Raw genomic sequence first — 24,753 nt, forward strand, 5'->3', positions numbered from 1 at the left:
TAAAGTACTTTACCATCATTAGTACTTTACACCCAGCCCAACTCTTGCCATTTTGTTTGTGCCTTAGGCCTTCTTGACAGAGTTCATCCTCCTTCAGACGTCTCAGCTTGAAATGGTCATTCCACTCTTGTTTTGACCCTTGGAAACCCTACCTCACTCCCACTTACATAAAACAGGAATGACTCACCATTCTTTGAATCTCCATAGCTTTCTATTAAGTGCCACTTGAATGGCAAAAAACAAGATCTGCCTTTTTATGTTAGTTATTTTTGAAGGATATTTCCCTATGACAATAAGCTCCATAAGAATATATAGGCCATGAGTCACACAGTTCTGAAACTTCAATGTTCAATCAATGGTGCCTTACACATAACAGTCATTTAATGAATTAATTTATAGTCAAGTGTTTTTACATACATAAAAAGAAGAAAATCTTTAAAGTCAGATAGACTTAATTTTTTTAGCCTGGCTCTGTCTTACTAGCTTTGTGAAAATAGTCATATTATTTAATCTTTCAGCCTTACTTTTCTCTTATGTAAAGTGGTGATAACATTAATAATCACTATATTGGTTCATAGAAATATTAAATCATGTAAAAACACACCAGCACAGTGCCTGGTATATATTGGGACTCAATGAAATGTAACTATATTACAATTACCTTGGAAAAGTTATTATGCACTAATTCATAAAATACATATATATTGAACAACTACCGTGAGATAGGCATTTTGGTAAGGCCTGTGAAAAATAAAAAAGATAAATTAATGATTGCTAACATTTATGAGTAGTTGTTTTATTCCAGATACTATTCTAACTCTTCATGGAACACCTTTATAACAACACTAATGAGAAATTACTATTAACCCTATTTACAGATGAATAACCATAGACACAGAAAGGTTAAATAATTTTCCCAAAGACACACAGCTAGTAAGTGTTGGAGTCAGGATATAAACCAAGGCAATCTAGGTCTAGGTTCTGGTTTTTTTTTTGTTTTTTGTTTTTTTTCTGTTTCCCCAAGGTACTTCTGTGGACATGGATTTAGTTTTCAAGTGGCATTTACTCTACTAAGAGATGAGAAATTTTTTCAAAAATAACTACTAAGCAATCAATTTTAAAAGTGCCACAAAGAAAGGAATTCAGAAAAAAATAACATTCTTCAAATATTTTTAATGCTACTTGGTACATATGATATTACTCAGGAGGCCATATGAGAATGAACAAAACCAACCTGCTCTTCCACATTTGACTGACCCCAGTCTGGAAGATATTTCTGTGCCCTCTACTTTGTGGGGGATGTCTTAGAGTTGTTATGGACCTGTGAATTAGCACAGGCAACTTTTCCATGTAGACAAGCAGATCTCCATTGTCACATTAATCCAAAGATTTAAAGGCAGTTTTAATTACAGTATAATCTTTCAATCTTTAATAAACCAGTTTTTCCAAATGAGGCACTTCAATCATTTATAAAGGTGAATAATCTCTGATGGTTTCACTTGAAGGATATAATTCTACGATTGATAGCATAAAAAAACAGCATGAGGGACTTCCCTGGTGGTGCAGTGGTTAAGAATCTGCCTGCCAATGCAGGGGACTCGGGTTCGAGCCCTGGTCTGGGAAGATCCCACATACCACAGAGCAACTAAGCCCATGCGCCACAACTACTGAGCCTGCACTCTAGAGCCCGTGAGCCACAACTACTGAGCCTGTGTGCCACAACTACTGAAGCCCGCGCACCTAGAGCCCACGCTCCGCAACAAGAGAAGCCACTGCAATGGGAAGCCCGTGCACCTCAACGAAAACCCAACGCCTCCAATAAATAAATAAATTAATTTATAAAAAAAAAACAAAAACCAGCATGGGCTTTAAAATAATAGTGATTTTCTAGATTAAATTTTTTTCTATGAAGATCTTATGTAGTGTATCAATACCTAACATGAGGAATATCTGTGGAAGAGATGGGTAATATTAACAAGTTTTTTTCCTCATTCTGTTAACTAAACTTTTCATGGCAATCAATCCTCATGTTAACTTTACAGGGAAATTCATGAGCATTGTAGTGGTTTCAGGTAGGTTAGTTTTACACAGAAGACATTTTTGAGCATTTTCTTTGCTGCACAGTCAGCTGGAAGACATATAGTTGTTGCACTCTACAAAGCTCACTGCTGAGCAACACTCTGGAAGAACTTCTTCTAGATGGCCTTTTAAATGCTGCATCCTGCTGATTCAGACTCAGACCAGTGCTGTAGAGGTTTCCTATTAAACACTATTGGCTCTCAGTTCAACAACTTTTTAGAAAATTTTCCCTGAAATAATTCCTCATAACTAATCTCTTTATATCCCACTAATCCACTGTTCTCTTATAAAAATAATTTTATCATTTTCTATTTTCCCCCATGCCATCTCCAAAGGTCAGTTGCTTAAGTCTGGCCCACTCCCTTATTCCCAAACCCAGCTCTTTAATTCACATCTGTCTCTTCCAAATTTAAACAGATTTCTCTTAAATCTACTTCACGTTTAGTGCTCATTAATTATAAAATAACACGTTCCTTTAAAGACCCTTTTGTAAATGGCATTCATTCATTTGTCCAGTTTTCCAAAACAGCAATGAATCAAATCTTTGAAGACATGGAGTATGGATTGTTTCTATTTCTCTATTAAAATGCAGCACTTGAACAAAAGATTCATAAAAAATATGCACTTTTTCTGTGTTTTCTTAATAGTTTAAGTTTTCTTTGTCTCCTTTTTTTGGGTGATAATTACATTCATTAAAATTGCAGCTCATTACCAGACGAGTTTTTATATTTGTCTGTGTAATGCAACATTAAGTATTTTTAAAGGAAACTAATTTGTTGGTTGTTTTATTTCTTATAGGCTACAATACTGCAATAATTTTAACAATAGCCAAAATCATTTGAAGAAACTACATTCATGATTGAAACAGAAATTATAAAGGATAGTCTTTTATAAAATAGAATACTTACTTAGAAAGAAAAATAACTTCCCATATTATATATACAAAATTATTTTATCTATGCAAAATTTTTCAGGGATCATCTACTAAGAAATGCCAAAGCATAAACTATCTTTCTAAGATCAACCATAAATCAGCAATAATAAGGGGACCTTCAAGATGGCGGAGGACTAAGACATGGAGATCACCTTCCTCTCCACAAATACATCAAAAATACATCTACGGGTGGAACAGCTCCTACAGAACACCTACTGAACACTGGTAGAAGACCTCAGACCTCCCAAAAGGCAAGAAACTCCTCACATACCTGGGTAGGGCAAAAGAAGAAAGAAAAAACGGAGACAAAAGAATAGGGATGGGACCTGCACCTCTGGGAGGGAGCTGTGAAGGAGGAAAGGTTTCCACACACTAGGAAGCCCCTTCGCGGGTGGAGACTGCGGGTGGCGGAGGGGGGAAGCTTCGGAGCCATGGAGGAGAGCTCAGAAACAGGGGTGCGGAGGGCAAAGCGGAGAGATTCCCACACAGAGGATTGGTGCCGAGCAGGACTCACCAGCCCGAGAGGCTTGTCTGCTCCCCCGCTGGGGCGGGCGGGGGCTGGGAGCTGAGGCTCCGGCTTCGGAGGTCGGATCCGGATCGCAGGGAGAGGACTGGGGTTGGCAGCGTGAACACAGCCTGAAGGGGTTAGTGCACCACAGCTAGCAGGGAGGGAGTCCAGGAAAAACTCTGGACCTGACTAAGAGGAAAGAGACGATTGTTTCCGGGTGCGCGAGGAGAGGGGATTCAGAGCGCTGCCTAAATGAGCTCCAGAGACGGGCACGAACCGCGGCTATCAGCGCGGACCCCAGAGATGGGCATGAAACACTAACGCTGCTGCTGCAGCCACCAAGAAGCCTGTGTGCGAGCACAGGTCACTCTCCACACCTCCCCTCCAGGGAGGCTGTGCAGCCCGCCACTGCCAGGGTACCATTATCCACGGACAACTTCCCAGGGAGAACACACGGTGTGCCTCAGGCTGTTGCAATGTCATGTTGGCCTCTGCTGCTGCAGGCTTGTCCCACATTCCAGTTATAACTACAATACCCCTCCCACCCCCACATGAGTGAGCAAGAGCTCCCTAATCAGCCGCTGCTTTAACCTCGACTGGTATGGGTGGGAACAGATGCCTGAGGGTGACCTACATGCAGAGGTGGGGCCAAAACCAAAGCTGAACCCCAGGAGCTGTGCGATCAGAGAAGAGAAAGGGAAATCTCTCCCAGCAGCCTCCGGAGCAGCGGATTAAATCCCCACAAGCAACTTGATGTACCCTGCATCTGTGGAATACCTAAGTAGAAAACAAATCATCCCAAAATTGAGGCAGTGGACTTTGGGAGCAACTGTAGACTTAGGTTTTCTGTCTGCGACTGACTTGCTTCTGATTTTTATATTAATCGTGGTATAGTTTTAGAGCTTGTTATCATCAGTGGATCTGTTTATTGGTTTGGTTGCTCTCTTCTTTTCTTTTTAAATTATAATTATTTTTTAATTTAATAACTTTTTTATTTTAATAATTTTAAAAAAATTTATTATTTTTTTCCTTTCTTTTTTTCTCCCTTTTCTTCAGAGCAGTGTGGCTGACAGGGTCTTGGTGCTCTGGCCTGGTGTCAGGCCTGTGACTCTGAGGTGGGAGAGCCAAGTTCAGGACATTGAACCACCACAGATCTCCTGGCCCCATGTAATATCAATTGGTGAGAGCTCTCCCAGACATTTCCATGTCAACACTAAGACCCAGCTCCACACTACGGCCAGCAAGTTCCAGTGTTGGATGCCCCATGCCAAACAACTAGCAAGACAGGAACACAACAACATCCATTAGCAGAGAGGCTGCCTAAAATCATAATAAGTTCACAGACACCCCAAAACACACCACCAGACGCAGCTCTGCCCATCGGAAAGACAAGATCCAGCCTCATCCTCCAGAACACAGGCACCAGTCCCCTCCACCAGGAAGCCTACACAACCCACTGAAGCAACCTTAGCCACTGGGGGCAGACACCAAAAACAACAGAAACTACGAACCTGCAGCCTGCGAAAAGGAGACCCCAAACACAGTAAGTTAAGCAAAATGAGAAGACAGAGAAACACACAGCAGTTGAAGGAGCAAGGTAAAAATCCCACTAGACCAAACAAATGAAGAGGAAACAGGCAGCCTACCTGAAAAAGGATTCAGAGTAATGATAGTAAAGATGATCCAAAATCTTGGAAATAGAATGGAGAAAATAAAAGACACGTTTAACAAGGACCTAGAAGAACTAAAGAGCAAACAAACAATGATGAACTACACAATAAATGAAATTAAAAATTCTCTAGAAGGAATCAATAGCAGAATAACTGAGGCAGAAGAACAGATAAGTGAGTGACCTGGAAGGTAAAATAGTGGAAATAACTAAAACAGAGCAGAATAAAGAAAAAAGAATGAAAAGAATTGAGGACAGTCTTAGAGACCTCTGGGACAACATTAAACACACCAACATTCGAATTATAGGGGTCTCAGAAGAAGAAGAGAAAAAAAGCAAGGGACTGAGAAAATATTTGAAGAGATTATAGTTGAAAACTTCCCTAACATGGGAATGGAACTATTCCACCAAGTCCAGGAAGTGCAGAGAGTCCCATACAGGATAAATCCAAGGAGAAACATGCCAAGACACATATTAATCAAACTATCAAAAATTAAATACAAAGAAAAAAATTAAAAGCAGCAAGGGAAAAGAAACAAATAACATACAAGGGAATCCCCATAAAGTTAAGAGCTGATCTTTCAGCAGCAACTCTGTAAGCCAGAAGAGAGCGGCAGGGCATATTTAAAGTGATGAAAGGCAAAAACCTGCAACCAAGATTACTCTACCCAGCAAGGATCTCATTCAGATTTGATGGAGAAGTTAAAACCTTTACAGACAGCAACAGCTAAGAGAATTCAGCACCACCAAACCAGCTTTACAACAAATGCTAAAGGAGCTTCTCTAGGCAGGAAACATAAGACAAGGAAAAGACCTACAATAACAAACCCAAAAACAATTAAGAAAATGGTAATAGGAACATACATATCAATAATTACCTTAAAGGTACATGGATAAAATGCTCCAACCAAAAGACATAGATTGGCTGAATGGATACAAAAACAAGACCCGTATATATGTTGTCTATAAGAGACCCACTTCAGACCTAGGGACACATACAGACTGAAAGTGAGGGGATGGAAAAAGATATTCCATGCAAATGGAAATCAAAAGAAAGCTGGAGTAGCAATTCACATATCAGACAAAATAGACTTTAAAATAAAGACTATTACAAGAGACAAAGACAGACACTACATAATCATCAAGGGATCAATACAAGAAGAAGATATAACAATTGTCAATATTTATACACCCAACATAGGAGCACCTCAATACATAAGGCAAATGCTAACAGCCATAAAAGGGGAAATCGACAGTAACACATTCATAGTAGGGGACTTTTAACACCCCACTTTCACCAATGGACTGATCAACCAAATTGAAAATAAATAAGGAAACACAGCTTTAAATGACACATTAAACAAGATGGACTTAATTAATATTTATAGGACATTCTATCCAAAAACAACAGAATACACTTTCTTCTCAAGTGCTCATGGAACATTCTCCAGCATAGATCATATCTTGGGTCACAAATCAAGCCTTGGTAAATTTAAGAAAATTGAAATCATATCAAGTATCTTCTCCGACCACAACATTATGAGACTAGATATCAATTACCGGAAAAAAATCTGTAAAAAATACAAACACATGGAGGCTAAACAATACTCTACTAAACAAGCAAGAGATCACTGAAGAAATCAAAGAGGAAAACAAAAAATACCTAGAGACAAATGACAACGAAAACACAGTGATCCAAAACCTATGGGATGCAGCAAAAGCAGTTCTAAGAGGGAAGTTTATAGCAATACAATCCTACTTCAAGAAACAAGAAACATCTCAAATAAACAACCTAACCTTACACCTAAAGCAAGTAGAGAAAGAAGAACAAAAAAACCTCAAAGTTAGCAGAAGGAAAGAAATCATAAAGATCAGATCAGAAATAAATGAAAAAGAAATGAAGGAAATAATAGCAAAGATCAATAAAACTAAAAGCTGGTTCTTTGAGAAGATAAACAAAATTGATAAACCATTAGCCAGACTCATCAAGAAAAAAGGGGAGAATATTCAAATCAACAGAATGAGAAATGGAAAAGGAGAAGTAACAACTGACACTGAAGAAATATAAAGGATCATGAGAGATTACTACAAGCAACTATATGCAAATAAAATAGAAAACCTGGAAGAAATGGACAAATTCTTAGAAAAGCCCAACCTTCTGAGACGGAACCAGGAAGAAACAGAAAATATAAATAGACCAATCACAAGCACTGATATTGAGACTGTGATTAAAAATCTTCCAACAAAAAAAGCCCGGGACCAGATGGCTTCACAGGCGAATTCTATCAAAAATTTAGAGAAGAGCTAACACCTATCCTTCTCAAATTCTTCCAAAATATAGCAGAGGGAGGAACACTCCCAAACTCATTCTATGAGGCAACCATCACCCTGATGCCAAAACCAGACAAAGATGTCACAAAGAAAGAAAACTACAGGCCAATATCACTGATAAACATAGATGCAAAAGTCCTCAACAAAATACTAGCAAACAAAATCCAACAGCACATTAAAAGGATCATACACCATGATCAAGTGGGGTTTATCCTAGGAATGCAAGGATTCTTCAATATACGGAAATCAATTCATGTGATACACCATATTAACAAATTGAAGGATAAAAAACCATATGATAATCTCAATAGATGCAGAAAAAGCTTTTGACAAAATTCAACACCCATTTATGATAAAAACTCTCCAGAAAGTAGGCAGAGGGAACTTACCCCAATATAATAAAGGCCATATATGACAAACCCACAGACAACATTGTTCTCAGTGGTGAAAAACTGAAACCATTTCCTCTAAGATCAGGAACAAGACAAGATTGCCCACTCTCACCCGTATTATTCAACATAGTTTTGGAAGTTTTTGCCACAGCAATCAGAGAAGAAAAAGAAATTTAAAAATCTGAAAAAAAGAAGTAAAACTGTCACTGTTTGCAGATGACATGATACTATACATAGAGAATCCTAAAGCTGCTACCAGAAGACTATTAGAGCTAATCAATGAATTTGGTAAAGTAGCAGGATACAAAATTAGTGTACAGAAATCTCTTGCATTCCTATACACTAATGATGAAAAATCTGAAAGAGAAATTAAGAAAACACTCCCATTTACGACTGCAACAAAAAGAATAAAATATCTAGGAATAAACCTAACTAAGGAGGTAAAAGACCTGTACTCAGAAAACTATAAGACACCGATGAAAGAAATTAAAGATGATGCAAAGAGATGGAGAGATATACCACGTTCTTGGATTGGAAGAATCTACATTGTGAAAATGACTATACTACCCAAAGCAATCTACTCTTTTAATGCAATCCCTATCAAACTACCAATGTCATTTTTCACAGAACAACAGCAAAAAATTTCACAATGTGTATGGAAACACAAAAGGCCCAGAATAGCCAAAGCAATCTTGAGAAAGAAAGACGGAGCTGGAGGAATCAGGCTCCCTGACCTCAGACTATACTACAAAGCTACAGTAATCAAGACAGTATGGTACTGGCACAAAAACAGAAATATAGATCAATGGAACAGGATAGAAAGCCCAGAGATAAACCCATGCACATATGGTCACCTCATCTTTGATAAAGGGGGCAAGAATATACAATGGAGAAAAGACAGCCTCTTCAAAAAGTTGTGCTGGGAAAACTGGACAGCTACATGTAAAAGAATGAAATTAGCATACTTCCTAACACCATACCCAAAAATAAACTCAAAATGGATTAAAGACCTAAATGTGGCCAGACACTATAAAACTGTTAGAGGAAAACATAGGCAGAACACTCTATGACATAAATCACAGCAAGATCCTTTTTGACCCACTTCCCAGAGAAACGGAAATAAAAACAAAAAGAAATAAATGGGACCTAATGAAACTTAAAAGCTTTTGCACAGCAAAGGAAACCGTAAACAAGACGAAAAGAAAACCCTCAGAATGGGAGAAAATATTTGCAAACGAAGCAACTGACAAAGGATTAATCTCCAAAATATACAAGCAGCTCATGCAGTTCAATATCAAAAAACAAACGACCCAATCCAAAAATGGGTAAAAGACCTAAATAGACATTTCTCCAAAGAACATATACAGATTGCCAACACATGAAAGGATGCTCAATGTCACTAATCATTAGAGAAATGCAAATCAAAACTACGAGGTATCACCTCACACCTCACACGCCACCATCAAAAACTCTACAAACAATAAATGCTGGAGAGGGTGTGGATAAAAGAGAACCCTCTTGCACTGTTGGTGGGATTGTACATTGATAGAGTCACCATGGAGAACAGTATGGAGGTTCCTTGAGAAACTAAAAATAAAACTACCATATGACCCAGCAATCCCACTACTGGGCATATACCCTGAGAAAACCATAATTCAAAAAGAGTCATGTACCACAGTGTTTATTGAAGCAGTATCTACAATAGCCAGGACATGGAACCAACCTAAGTGTCCATCAACAGATGAATGGATAAAGAAAGTGGAATACTACTCAACCATAAAATGAAATGAAATTGAGTTATTTGTAGTGAGGTGGATGGACCTAGAGTCTGTCATACATAATGAAGTAAGTCAAAAAGAGAAAAACAAATACCATATGCTAACACATATATATGTAATCTGAAAAAAAAAAAAAAAAGTTTCTGAAGAACCTAGGGGCAGGACAGGAATAAAGATGCAGACATAGAGAACTGACTTGCGGACATGGGGAAGGGGATGGGTAAGATGGGATGAATTGAGAGAGTAGGATTGACATATATACACTACCAAATGTAAAATAGATAGCTAGTGGGAAGCAGCTGCAATGCAGAGGGAGATCAGCTCGGTGCTTTGTGACTAGAGGGGTGAGATAGGGAGGGTGGGAGGGAGACGCAAGAGGGAGGGGATATGGTGATATATGTATACATATAGCTGGTTCACTTTGTTATACAGCAGAAACTAACACAACATTCTAAAGCAATTATACTCCAATAAAGATGTTAAATTAAAAAAATAAATAAATTAGCAATATACTATAGCAAAATAAAATTCAATAACATCATATGAACTATTTTACCTTTGCATTATAAGGAATGTAATGTTTTGATAAAGCCTCTGGCGTATGCATCCATGTTTTGTCTGCAATGAAGAATACACAGTGTTAAATTAAATCACAGGTTCTAAGGGTGTCATATTCATGCATTTGAAAGGAGTCTGATATGGATGGGAGCACTTCTAATTCTGAGATAGTTTTGCTAAAATGAGAAATAATAACTAGTCAGATATATGAACAATGTAACCACAAAGTAATTAGGATTACTAATTATTACTAATTATTACTAATACTAATTATTACTAATTATTACTAAAGTAATAAGGATTCTTTCCTTAATATAAAAGTCTTTTCCTTTTAAAAGCTTTCTAATACGAAAACAATTTTGAATTTTTAAAGAATATTAAAAAAAACCAGTTGGGCTATGAGTAATTATATCAATTATGTGAATAATTATGTGTTATTTTTCTTATTTCATTTGATATTCTCATGAATAACAGGTTATTTTTCTTAATTCCCTTTTCAATAAATAGTAATCTGCTCTTTTCTCATGACTGTTACTATTCCTCAGTATCAAGAATTAACTATTTAGTAACGGGAAATTCTAACATTAAACTAACAACTGCATTTATATAAAGCTGAAATGAAACAATCTACTAAATTCATTTAAAAATTAATATAATATTAGGATAATTTTTTAGCCTCAATTTAGAGAAACACTGATTGAGGGTCCACTATCAGGAGTTTTGGATATAAATAATCTTAAATGCAGTAATTTGAAATTATTACACTATTTAAATTAGTGTAATAGAATAATAGAAATAAAAGTAACTAAAAGAATAGAAGATTGTAAAGCAATTATACTCCAGTAAAGATGTTAAAAAAAAAATAGAAGATATCGAAAGTAATTTGTATTGTATATTATTGATAGAAATAGAAAATAAAATTTTCATTCAATTTTTGAATTTGATTTACATATTCCACATATCTTCCAAAAATATTTTGTGGAACAAATAAGCAGGGAAAAAGCAAAACATGCTAATGTTTACACAAATCAAATTTGCTGATTTTTCACAAACTGCATTTGTCTGTAGTAAAACTTCTCAATCTTCAAATATGTTATGTCTTCTTAAGTGGAGTTTTGTGACTATTTTACTCCTAATGGGAATTTAAAAATTTAGAATCAATATTATAAATAGAATAAAATCAGACATATATTTTACCATGAAAAATATTAAATAAGTACACACTAAAAGAAAATATCAGATTACTAACAAAGCATTTTCAACATTCAATTCAGAACATTTAAAAATGATGTTAACAGAAACTAGTTCGGTATAATTAATATGTTCTCAAACTGGGGGAATGTGAAGACATAGAGAAAATGGCATATATTCCTGGAATTTTAATTATTTTAAACCATTCAAAGGATAATGCACTATATGTTAAATATGTTTATGGGGTGCAGTGCAATATTCACAAGAATTTCTAAGACAAAACATGAGGGATCAATAAAATCCTGTGCCCATGATGAATTTTAGGGCTATTTCTGATTACTGAAGTGGATATGTGACAGCCGTACTTGGGTGAAATATTTTGAGAAGCAATACATCCTAGGCTTCAAAAAGCGGTATTGACATACTGACATTGACAATAATGTATAACTCTTATTTCTTGTATAGATTTTCATTTTAACTATAGTTTTCTCTTTATGATTGCTACTGGATAGTGATATGATTAATTCAAGAATAATTTGTACTTAGATGTGGAATATAGTCTTGCTCTTGTATATTAAAATAAATTTACCACAATACTGTATACCAAGATAATAAAAACATCAAAGACCTGCCTTCAGAAAACCTAAAAAGATATCTAGTTCCTTTTTTTTTACCCCTTAACTCAATTCTTCTCATGTCTCCTTTTCCAAGACACACAGCATAGTTCAGGAGGATGCAAAGTCTAACTAAAGTTTGAATACGATGGTTCATTCCAATCCTGAAGCAGAGTGATGAAGCAGAGGGATAACTGTTTTCTCCTCTAAACCACTATTATTCGAAAACTCATGACACTGCCTTTGTTATAGTCTCGTATTGCAGTAACCTAGAAAGAGGTTCGGTATATCTAGCTGTTATTGGTGAAAGACTAAAATAATCACAATGCTAAATTACCAGCGGATAAGCTGCAGTTACTACAATGACAAAAAATCCACATCCACACACCAAGTGCTGACGATTTAATGGTTGTTCATTACATACCTCTAGTATAGGTAATACACTTATTGAACCTGAAGGATTTCCAAAATAAGTCCTTAATGTCATTCTAATTTATACTTTGGCAAAAGAAAAAACTGACAGAACAAAACTATATGTTAACTCATACAGATGTGGCTGACCTTGAAGAAAGGGTACAGATGATGGTCTTTGGTCACTATATGGACCCACAAAAGATATTGGATACATAGAATTGGTGAAGAAACAGGAACATAGACACTCTAGAATGTGTTCCCTTTCTTGATATTAAACTATAATCACTGACTTAATAGTGAACATTCACATAAAAGGAAAGGCCAACATTTCAAAAATATTTGACAGCTGTCAAACCACTCTGACTACTGGGTCAATAAATCTAGGTATTCAAATGTATTTAGATTAAGAGTTCATCTAGAAAGATGCAGTAAACTTCATTATTCTTGTATCACCAGAGCTTAGCATAGTGAAAAAACCTACTTTGAACATATTAATTTAAAACTAAATATTGATGGATGAATGGATGCATTTGAATAAAATTTTCATGAAAAGGAAAATATTTAAATACTATTGAAATTTAAGTGCTTTGTACTATGATTATTTCTACTCATCAGTATATCAACTGATAAGTTAAAGAACATAAAGTGTAATTAGTTGAATTATTTAGTCACATTTATTCATATGCTATGTTTTATGCTTTTTTAACTAAATGATTAATTTTTGACATAATAAATAGAATATAAGATTTTAAAAATTCAAAAAGAAAGCTAACATAGGGAAAGAAAGAAGCTATAAAACATTCATTAAAATTTAATCTATGAATCTGGGGTTACATAATTTTTACAGAGCTTTTCAAAATAGTCCAAAATGATGCAATTCTAGTACATTCAGTATTTTTCAGACCCTGTGAGCAGCTCTAATAACCATTAAAGCATTTGCAAAGAAAATCAGTGAAGTGCCTGGACAATTCAATCAAAGAATACCAAATTACTAATTGGGAGATTTAATAAAAAGAGAAAAAAAAAAAAAGAATTATGTTTAGGTCTAAGATAATCTCTTTTCCTTGGGTTTCTGATTCAGTAAGGTTGCATGTAATAACCAAGTAAATTGGATATCTATGAAATAAGAGATAAGTTTTTAATGATAAAAGATGATCTTGTTTTGTTTAGAGTACAGTACAGTGTATGTTGATGCTAGTTATTGGAAAGATGACTTGAATTATATATTCTCTAGGGCTATAATTACAGTTCCTGATGGTCAAGTATATGAATTCCCTGATACAATTCCAGTTTTGCATCTCAAATTAAAATTCAACAAATAGTGCTACTGGTTGAAACTAGGAGCACAGGCTCCAAGAAGTTTTCTTTTAACAACTGTAATAAATGAGAGAGTGTGAAGTGACTGGTGAACTTAAGGTAGAACTTCCGGCATCAGGTTCTAACTGAACTGGAGTGAAATATTGATCAATAATTTTCTGATATGTAATCACTAGACTTGAAAAATAAGAGAATCAAAAGAAATTTAAAGAGAATGCAGCAAAGCAGGAAATAACAAGTGCTTCTGCTTCTTGATTCTCTAGATCACTCTAATTTTCCTCATGGTTGTACTCCCACTGTCTTCAAGTGAGACAAATATACAATCGCCAGTTACTCATACTATCCAACACTTGGGATTTCTCAGTGAAAAACCACTCCAAATCCCCTTCAAATAAAGAGTGAATTAGAAATGTGAAGTTTCAATTTTAAAACCATGGGAAAGGGAATTCTAAGCAAATAAAAAGAAGCGAAGATATTGAAGTGTCTTTAAAAAACAAGGTAGTGTGTTTAAAGTGATGAGTTGTGATGTAAGGTTTTTATTGTCTTATTAAAAATACTTCTACATATCAGAGAATTATTTCTAGATTTTTTACTAGTAAAGGGAATAAAAAGAAGCATGGTTTTATTTTTGGTATATGTTTTAAATCAGAAGCAAGCTACAGACCACAATAAATGTCATTTTGCCTTCTTTTTATTCTGAAAAATAAGTAAAATAATAAATTCCTAGTTTCCCAGGGTTGAAAAGTGCCTGAAAGTTCTTCACATTACCTAAATCCCTACTGAATACATTAATCCTCTGTACCACATCCAAATGTTTGAACACCTCTCATTTCAGTAAAAAATAAAGGTAATACTTTGAATAATTCCATTATACTTTGGCACAACTTTGTTGGAATTTTTTTCCTACATTTAATCAATGACCTTAGAATTTACACCTATTTGTCCTTTATTAAAGTTAGTTCCATGACCAAATGACAGCATTCAAACATTCATAGGTCTTCAAAAATTGCAAGAGCACATGAAGGGTTCTCAGCCGTGCTTCCTGTGGCACGGTTGAAAGTCCTGAAGTCGTCTCAGCCTTTCTCAACCAGGCATATTACAGTGTGTCAATTCATCCTTAAAAGCAAGAACACACCATGCCTGATGGCATGGAGTAGAACAGAACAATCTATTTCCTGGCTCAAGACTGTTCATTATTCATCCATTAGAAAATGAACTGGAACCTCTGATAACCACACTGATGACTTTATTCTTCAGCCATGTTTTACCCACACAGCAATTAAGGTGCAGCTTCCAAATAATAACGATATATAAACAAGTATAGAAGTGTTAGAGGTTCTGGACCCATGTTTGGCAATTTACAATATCTTATTAAGTTTACAGTGTGGAATATGACCTAACTAGTCATTCCCCCCCCCCCCATATGCCTGTAATCCTACCACATCAGTTATCTCTTCCTACTTTCAATCACTTAAGAACTTGAGTGGCATCGTTTAAGTATTCTCTCCCAGGTCATTGACAGCATGTTAAACAGGAGAGAGCCCTGTGCCCACCACTAGAGAACTCCTTCTAGAATGGCAAGGATACATTATTTTAACTTTACTGAACTATATAAAACTATCAAATTTTTCTATCTTTCCTATGAGTGTATCAAGAAATATTTTGCCAAATGCCATGTTTTCCTGCCCCTTAAAAAAATTTCTGTACTGATAATTATGATATAGTTATACTTATTTTAAATTCCTACTTTAAAATTGATAACAAATTTGTTTGGCCTCTTGCTATCAATTCACCTATCATGAATCCTTATACATTATTCAATAAAAAGTGAAGTGCATGCACACACACACACACACACACACGAGTGAATTTAAATCACTATAGCCCATGTAAGCTCAGGGAATTTAGTACTATGGCTATGAAAAGTGAAGTTAGGACTAACTTCCTAAGTCAGATCACTTTATTCTTTGCGACTCTAACTTCATTCTAGAGTCACATGGTTTGTTAATCGGACAAAGTGATTTCTTAACATCTCTGCTTGATTTACACAGTAATATTGAAATGACTCCCAGGTCTTTAATGGACACACTTACCTTTCTTCCTGCTAAAAGCACGGTTCATGATGAGGAACAACCAAATAGATGTTCAGTTCAGTCACACTTTATATCCTATAAAATTAAGAAAATAGTAAAGCATAAATAGAGGAATGTTGACCAACCTCTTTTATGTAAATTATTTTAATCACAAAGTCTTTTTAAATTTTCTAGATGTTTAAAAACAATATTTCACAATACCCTGAAGGACAATGGGTAAGAATAAACGTTAAGTACTCAATATTATGAGTGGCACAGCAGACAAGAACAATATATCAAATGAAATTCCTCCAAAGTTCCTTAATTTTTTTGTCTTTTTTCCTATTATACATCTTTCACTAATTATATTTACCTTCAAATTTAATAATAAAGAAGGTTAACTTTTCCCTGAGCATGTTGGCAAGAAGTGTGGTAATGTTTTGGGTTATCATTAACAGCAGTGGTGGATAAACAGAAGTCTTCTGATATAAATGGGGGTCATGCCCCCCCAATCAGGCTATGCTTGGCAGCCCTGTGTCCCATGATGCTCCAGGCGGCTGCTTCCTATCTGTTGAAACCAAGGCAATGACATACCTCCCACTCCCCACCCCTGAAGCCAAGGAGGGAGCCTTGATGATCTCTGAGTCACCTTCAGGATCATTCATTCCTAGTCTTGAAGAATAGTGCACATTCACAGCCAAATAGCTGTATGGTCCTGTCCTGTGGGATCTAAGAAATCCAAAAGCTTTTCTTCATTTCATCCCATCTCCATCTTCTTCAGTTGAAACTGGCAGTGTTTTGCTAGAGTAGCTGATTAGGTCTGTAATTCACACAGATACTAATCACATCAAAGGGCTGTTTGGCCATACCTTTGGTGTTGTCTGCTACATGGATTGGCTGAGAATTTTCCAAATCTTTAAGTACTGATTACTTTTTGCTTAACAAATTCATTTCCTTCTCACATTTTACTATAATCAATTAGAAGGAACCAAGCCCCTCCTTCAACATTTTGCTTAGAAATTCCCTCAGCTAAATATCCAATTTTATTGATTGCAAGTTTTACCCTCCACAAAACACTAGAACACAAATACAATCTGGCCAAGTTTTTTGCCACTTTATTACAATGATCACCTTTTCACCGTTGTTCAAAAAACATGTTTCACTTTTCCAAGACCTTATCAGAATGGCCTTTACCATTCAGATTTCTACCAACATTCTGTTCATGATTATCTATGTATTCTCTAAGAAGATGGAGACTTCCTCTCCAGCTCTCCTCTCACCAGAATCGTCTTTAGTAATCCCTTCAAAATACTCTTGGTTCCTTCTAGCCTGCACTTCAAAACTCTTCTAGCTTCCCCCCATTACCCAATTCCAAAGCTGTTTCCACATTTTTAGGTGTTTGTTACAGCAGCACCCTACTTCTCAGTAACAATTTTTATTTTGGTCTGCTCAGACTGCCATAACAAGATACCATCAACTGGGTGGCTTAAACAACAGAAATTTATTCCTCAGAGTTCTAGAGGCTGGAAGTTTGAGAGTCATACTTTAGGGTGCCAGCATGGTAGGGTTCTAATGAGGACCTTCTTCCTGGCTTGTAAACAGCCACCTTCTGGCTGTCTCCTCACATGACAGAAAGAGAGAGGGCACTCTTGTCTCTTCTTGTTCTCATGAGGACACTAATCCCATCACTGGGGCCCCACCTTCATGACCTCATCTAAACCTAATTAGCTCCTAAAGGCTCTATCTTCAAATACCAGCACTCTGGGGGAGAGGGCTTCAACATATGAATTTGCAGGGGACACAAACATTCAGTCCGTAACACTCTCCATAAATCTACATAGCAACTGAAGCACAGCAGAGAAATTAATCTTTATCATAAAGTTGTTATTGCAGTGAAATTACTGCTATCTCTGTCTTTGCACTTCTACTCCCAAAGAAAAATTAAAATAGTTAATTGAATTATAAAATATTACTCAGCATTGTTTAGTAGACTTAGATAATGACACAATAATATCAATCTGTTATTCACCCCATACTTTACTCATCTTCTCATGATATATGCTATTAATACAAGATAGGTAGAGAATACATTTTACGAATTAGAATGCCAAGATAATTATTCCATGTATATTAACAATATAACATGGTTTATTTTCTATGGTATGAAAGATATTACTATTTTTTATATATATATATATATATATATATATATATATGTAACGATTAAAATGACTTCATTTTTGGGCTTCCCTGGTGGCGCACTGGTTGAGAATCTGCCTGCCAATGCAGGGGACACGGGTTCAAGCTCTGGTCTGGGAAGATCCCACATGCCGCGAAGCAACTAGGCCCGTGAGCCACAACTACTGAGCCTGCGCGTCTGGAGCCTGTGCTCCGCAACAAGCGAGGCCGCGATAGTGAGAGGCCCGCGCACCGTGATGAAGAGTGGCCCCCGCTTGCCGCAACTAGAGAAAGCCCTCGTACAGAAACGAAGACTCAACACAGCCAAAAATAAATAAATAAATTAATTAATTAAAGAAAAAAAATGACTTCATTTTCTACAATTAATTTATTCATTCACTCAGAAATTATTTATTGATCTCCAGTTCCAGGCACTCTGCAAGATGCAAAGAAATACAATAAGGACAAAATATATTCTGTATTCTCGCAAGAGTTACTCTTCACCTAGAACCTAACAGACGTGATTATTAATTGATCATATCCTCAAGGAATAAGTGAAGATCAAAAACTAGCAGAAAAGGAATATAATGTATCCAAATGTAAGATCCAGCTTCTCTGGAAAAATAAAGAGACCAATACCATGATGTCTATTAGTCAGCAGATCAAATTCAGTATGCCTCTTCACTACCCAAATCTCATCACTTTTAGGTAGACATTTTCAACAATAGCAGACCATAACATATAAAGGCATTTAACACTATATAATTTTAAAATCCATGAAATTAAATAATATTGTGCTTTTTAAATTAAGAACAATATAATATAAGCTCTTTGGGGACGTACAGACAAAAAATAATAAACCTTAGAATAAGTGTATAAAGTTCAGTAGGCCAAATAAGGAGAGTATAAAATAACAGTACAATTCTATGACTCTAAAACACCAGAAGGATTGTTGCCTGCTCACAAAACGTATAGATATAAATGTCAATGAATATCAGATAAGCCATTCTTGTAATATAAATAAAAAACAATAATTTCACTTTCCAACCACCATTCTTTAGCCTATTCATTTGATCCTATGGCACTCTACCCTTCTTTGTAAAACAGATCTTACTTCCCCTCTCTATGCTCATGTATATAGTACTGTGCATGATACTAAGTCGGCATTCAATATACTTACACTTGTTTAATGTATAACAATACATGTTTTGGGCTTCCCTGGTGGCGCAGTGGTTAAGAATCCACCTGCCAATGCAGGGGACAAGGGTTCAAGCCCTAGTCCGGGAAGTTCCCACATGCCGCGGAGCAACGAAGCCCGTGCACCACAACTACTGAGCCTGCGCTCTAGAGCCCACAAGCCACAACTACGGACGCCCGCGTGCCTAGAGCCCCTGCTCCACAGCAAGAGAAGCCAACGCAGTGAGAAGCCCACGCACCGCAACGAAGAGTAGCCCCTGCTCTCCGCAACTAGAGAAAGCACGCACGCAGAAAGGAAGAGCCAACGCAGCCAAAAATAAATAAAATAAATAAATAAATTTTTAAAAATACATATTTTAATGCACTCTACAGTTTACATAATAAGATATATGCCATTATCAACTTAACACATTAATAAGTTAAGAAATATAAGTTCTATATAAACCTATTTTACTTCCATTTACAATATAATAGAAATCTTTCTGCTTGGATAAACTTTTCGTAAAGGTTGTTTTGGTGACTATATACACATGGATGCCTCATTGCCCTGTCATTAAACAACTATTATTTCTAAATTTTAGCTAAATATATACGAAGGGAATAATTTACATAAAAATTGTCTTTTATTCATTTTTCCCATAAAATAGCATCCCAGAGTAAAAATCACTAGGTATAAAGTATTACTATTTAGGTTTTCTATTTTTTTTTTAACTAAACATAAAGGGGTTGTAACAATTTACATGGCCATCAGTTATATGACAACACTCATTCAACTTCACGTTCCCCGGGATTGACTATTGAATATTGTGTGTCTCTGTGCATATTTGCATGTGCTATACTTTTTATGATCCTGTTTTTAAAATATAAAACTCTTTAAGATTAACAGTGCTATATGGTATGAAAACATACACTGATTTCCCAATGGTATTAAAGGAAAAAAAAGAACCACTATCATTCAATAAATAATCCAAACCTTGCTCAGAAATTTATGTTGACACCTTTCCAAATATTAAATTCAGCTATGTAGATTTATTTAGACACTTTTGCTTCTGGCCAAGACAGAGTAACAGAGGCTCTATTTCTCTTACCATCTGAAACACCTAAAAAATGAAACAAGAGGTATGAAACAATGACTGTTAAGACATTAGACATCAGGCAACAAAGGACAGTGATCCATGAGAGATGAAAAACAAATAAGGTAAGACTTCCCTGGCTTAACGCATGGAGAAGGTTTCCAGACTATGGTCCAGGGAGGTGGAACTCAGGTGAACCCCAGCAATCTCCCTGAGTTTTGGAGCTATTGCTGAGAATGTGGTGAAATGAAGATGCCTATTTTGCAGTCAAGAGCACTGGAGAGGAAAGAACTCTACCGAAAGCACTAAAGATACCTGCAAAAAATCCTTCTTACAATTGAACTGAGTACTGATAATGACCCAAGACTGAGGAAAGAGCCACTCACAAAATTTAGAGAGAACAGTGCCTGTAGCTCACACAAGAACCAATAGCAAGGAAGGAAAATTTTGAATTCACAGAACTTCAATTAGATTACTAGGAAGAGTCTCACCTTATCAGTGGGGAAAAATTAAGGCTAGAATAAATGCTGCTTTGGCCTCCCCTGACAAGTCTTTAAAAACAAGACCCAAAAGAATCAAACTATTTCCAAGTAACTTCTCTATATCCCAAACTATGCTCAAAAAGATTTTAAGGTTAATTAGCACCCAACATGGTAAAATTCACGATACTTGGTATGCAATAAAATGTATGTGTGGGGGTGGGGTGGGGAGGGTGTATGGCTATATATATATATATATATATATATATATATATATATATATATATCACATGCAAAGAAGCAGAAAAATACAATCCACAATGGGAAGAAAAATTAATCAAGACTGATCTACAAATGACCTGGATGATGGTAGTGGTAGGCAAGGACATTTAGATATGTTCCATATGCTCAAGAAGCTAGGAGACAGATTAAACAGATACAAAAAAACACCCAAATAGAACTTCTAGAAATGAAAACCACAGTGTATCAAATAAAAAAATATACTATATGAGATTAATGGCAGGTAAGACATTGCAGAAGAAAAGAGTAGTGAAATTGAAGACACAGACATAGAAATTATAATGCAACACAGGAAAGAGTCTAGCTGGCAGGCAGGAAGGAAGAAACAGAGGGAGGGAGGGAGGGAGAAAGGAAGGGAAGGAGGAAAGGAGGAAGGAAGGAAGGAGGGAGGGAGGGAGGGAGGGAGAGACAGAGGATCACTGAATTATGGAAAAGCCTCAAGTGGTTGAATAGTCCCTGAAGGAGACGAGAGAGTTAGAAAACTATTTGAAGAAAGAAAGGCTGAGAATTTTTCAACTGATGAAAAATATAAACCCAGAGATTCAACAAGCTTAAACCCCAAATATGAGAAACAAAAAGAAAACAACACCATGACACATCATAATCCAATTGCTCAAATTTAAGAACAAAGAGAAAATCTTAAAAAAGCAGCCAGAAAAAAAGACATGTACGGAGGAACAAAGATTAGGACAGCAGCAGTTTTCACATCTGAAACCCTGCAAACTAGAAGACAGAGGAGCAATATCTTTAAAGTATGAAGAAGAGCAAAGCTTGATCAAGAAGAAACAGATAATCTAATTATATATGGGGAAAGGTAAGAGTGATTTTGTTTTTCCTGAAGCCCATTTTGAATTTCTTTATAAAAAACTATTATATGCATTTTTGCTTTTATCTTTCTTAAGGATCCAGAGACAAGTAAGTAAGTCTGGCTATATTCAAAATACAAATGGAATATTTGAACATGATCAAGGAAAAAACTCATAATTCATAAATTATTCATAATGTATTGAAATATTACCACTCCAAGTTTAAAGCCAATTGGGGGTTTTAAACCTCCAAATAAAAATTTTTAAATACATTATAAACATTAATGGCAGATGCCATTAGATGAATTCTTTTAATCCCAAATTTTAAGTAAAAATCAGTAATCCCATTGACAAAGCACCATGAGGCCACTTGGTATTCATTTACTCTATTAATTTAACCTTTTTAGGCCTAATTTTAAAACAAGCTTGAAGCCAACAATCATTTTTTTAAAATAAATCCAGCATATCCAAGTTTGAAAACTATTTACCAAAGGAAATCCACAGATATTTATCATTTAGTTTAGAAGAAGTTTAGAGTGACTTTTTAATGAATGGCAGTTTCCTGCTTTGCAACCTGCTGCCCAAGCTCTTGTTTCAAAAAATTGTCACACTGTTATGACTAAAGAAACTCTATATGGTATGAATATTAAAAGCTGTAAAGCAGCTGCCTCTGAATTTCATTTTTATCCTTATGAGTACATTTAATATCATATTTTCCTTGAATTCTTTCAAGGTAAAAAGAAAAAAAAACCCTCAATATTGATTAAAACATGGTTCACATTAATACGTCATACATCACCTTAAAATCCTGTTCACTAAGAGAACAGAGATGATGCTAAAATAATGAAGACTAATCATTAGGTTTAGTTCTTTGCAGGATGGTAAATTAGGTGAAGTTAAAAAAAAAAAAGTTCTTTCTCATGTGAATGCATATAAGATGCATTTTTTTACTCTCAAAACTTCTGTGTGCTTTTTGAATATATAATCCAGGAAGGTAATCCTGAGATAATGTCAGACAATTTTAGATCCTGCATTAACTCCTCCACATTGCTAAATACTCTAAAGCCGTTGGAACTTCATTGCTTGCCATGGTTAAGGAAACTCCCAAAATCCTCCTGGGAGAACTCAGCTCATTTTTGACACTCTTCTGGATCTAATTAGTGTCTATTGTAAAGGTTCTCTGCTTAAAACTCCCAATTGTAAGACATCTTATAATAGTCTTCTTCACTGTATTGTAGGACTGTAATTTGCAAAGGGCTCTTTGCTTTTGTAGATCATTACTAAGTGCAGCCGAGAAAACTAACCAGTGCACAAACTGAGACATTTCACGGAGGGAGAAGTCACATGATACGTGTTTAAGAGGCTGTATATTTATAATTTACTAAGAAATAGCAGCATTAGTGTTTTCCGAAATGCCTTACCTTGGGATATAAATGCTTATCGTTATTTTCATTTTTTTATAATATTGACCCGTATCTCTTAACACTCATAAAAAAATCCTTCGCCCTTCCAAAAGATACATTTCAAGGCCACATTATTTGACAAGCATTATAGGAGTGGAAAAGTAAAAATAAGTAGCACGTGGTCCCTGCCTTCAAGGAACTTATCATCTTTGACAGGTAGGCGAGAATGGGTATGGGGCTTTATGGATAGGGACGAGCCCTATAACAGAGGTAGATACCCCTGAAAGAGAGAGGAGGAAGCACAGAATGGCTGTTTCGCTCACAGGGGCAGCTTCAGAGTGTATGTGAACAGTCACTTCCCAAATGGGCAAAGGCTAAAGGTGAGGCGGGGGGAGGGTTTCAGGTTGTAGGGCAGAGCACGTGTGGCGCGTGCTGAATGGGGCAGAGGGCGCCTAGCCACACTGCTAATCGCCTTCGGGGAGCCATCCACTGGCCCTCCCCGAGGCTCCCAACTAGACTATTGTGCAAAACACCCTTGACTACGAGGGGAGGAAGGTCTAAGGACAGCTTTAGCGCTTGATAATGTGTACAACTCTTCAGAATGGCTTATATATGAGAAAACCTTGACATATAAGGTCCAGAAATACCAGGTCTATGGAACAAAATAAAAAGGGCCTGAATTTCTTCCAATGCCAAGAGTGAGGTCAAAATAAAGGCTGCAATGAATCAGAAAGAAAAATAGGCACATACAGCCTATTCTTACTGAAAGCTATGAAATTTGAACCACTTTATTCTAACAATAACATTTTCTATTGTAAGAGGATTTGAATGAAGTATATTCAAAAGTCGTTTCCAGAGCTAAGCATTGTGCAGTAGTATCCGGGCAATAATTATGGCAAAGCTGGGATACCACAAAACTCTGTGCAGGGACTGAGTATCGGCCTGGTGGTGGCACCGCCACTCACCCCCTCCAGAATAAGGTTGTGCCCTTTCAACCAAAAGAGAGAAAGCTCCAGGGAAGGAGATGTAGCGGAAATCTCAAACCACCTGAGCAATCCCTGGGGCATGATAAGTATCCCAATATACTTCCACAGGTGTCTATAAAATCCTGAGCTTTACTTGGGCAGGCTTGTAGCAGTGTGTTTCAATAACTAGATCGAGATTTTTCATGAGAACTTCATCCAATGATCAATGAACTATTTCTCTCCCTGGGTTATCTTATGTTCTTAATGGGAGGTCAGTTACCTTTCTCTAAAATGAAATAATCACAACAATAAATAAATTATGCTAAGAGAAATATTTTAAAGACAAAGTATTGAAACAAACATTATGTACAAAAGAATACACATGGCTCTCCTATATGTGGACCTAAAAGTAACCTAGGTTTAGCTTCATTTTAAAGGTTAGACTTTGAAGTTCTTTGTACAAATACTACTCAACATTCTCCCCTTTTTTAAAAC

General features: G+C 36.1%; 1 protein-coding gene across 6 annotated transcripts in view; it reads right to left on the minus strand.

Annotated features, from left to right (window-relative positions):
* Nucleotides 1–24,753, minus strand: part of GULP1 (GULP PTB domain containing engulfment adaptor 1) — a 257,106-nt gene that overhangs the window by 88,447 nt on the left and 143,906 nt on the right. For all 6 annotated transcript variants that reach the window (XM_068543865.1, XM_068543861.1, XM_068543864.1 and 3 more), the window contains exons 3-4: nucleotides 15,879–15,953; nucleotides 10,248–10,309 (exon numbers count right to left, since the gene is read on the minus strand). In XM_068543865.1, coding sequence (XP_068399966.1) covers nucleotides 10,248–10,309; nucleotides 15,879–15,906 — 90 coding nt within the window. In that variant the 5' untranslated portion in view covers nucleotides 15,907–15,953. The remainder of the gene's footprint in view (nucleotides 1–10,247; nucleotides 10,310–15,878; nucleotides 15,954–24,753) is intronic.

This window comes from Eschrichtius robustus, chromosome 5 (genome assembly GCF_028021215.1).
Source record: "Eschrichtius robustus isolate mEscRob2 chromosome 5, mEscRob2.pri, whole genome shotgun sequence".
NCBI lineage: Eukaryota > Metazoa > Chordata > Mammalia > Artiodactyla > Eschrichtiidae > Eschrichtius > Eschrichtius robustus.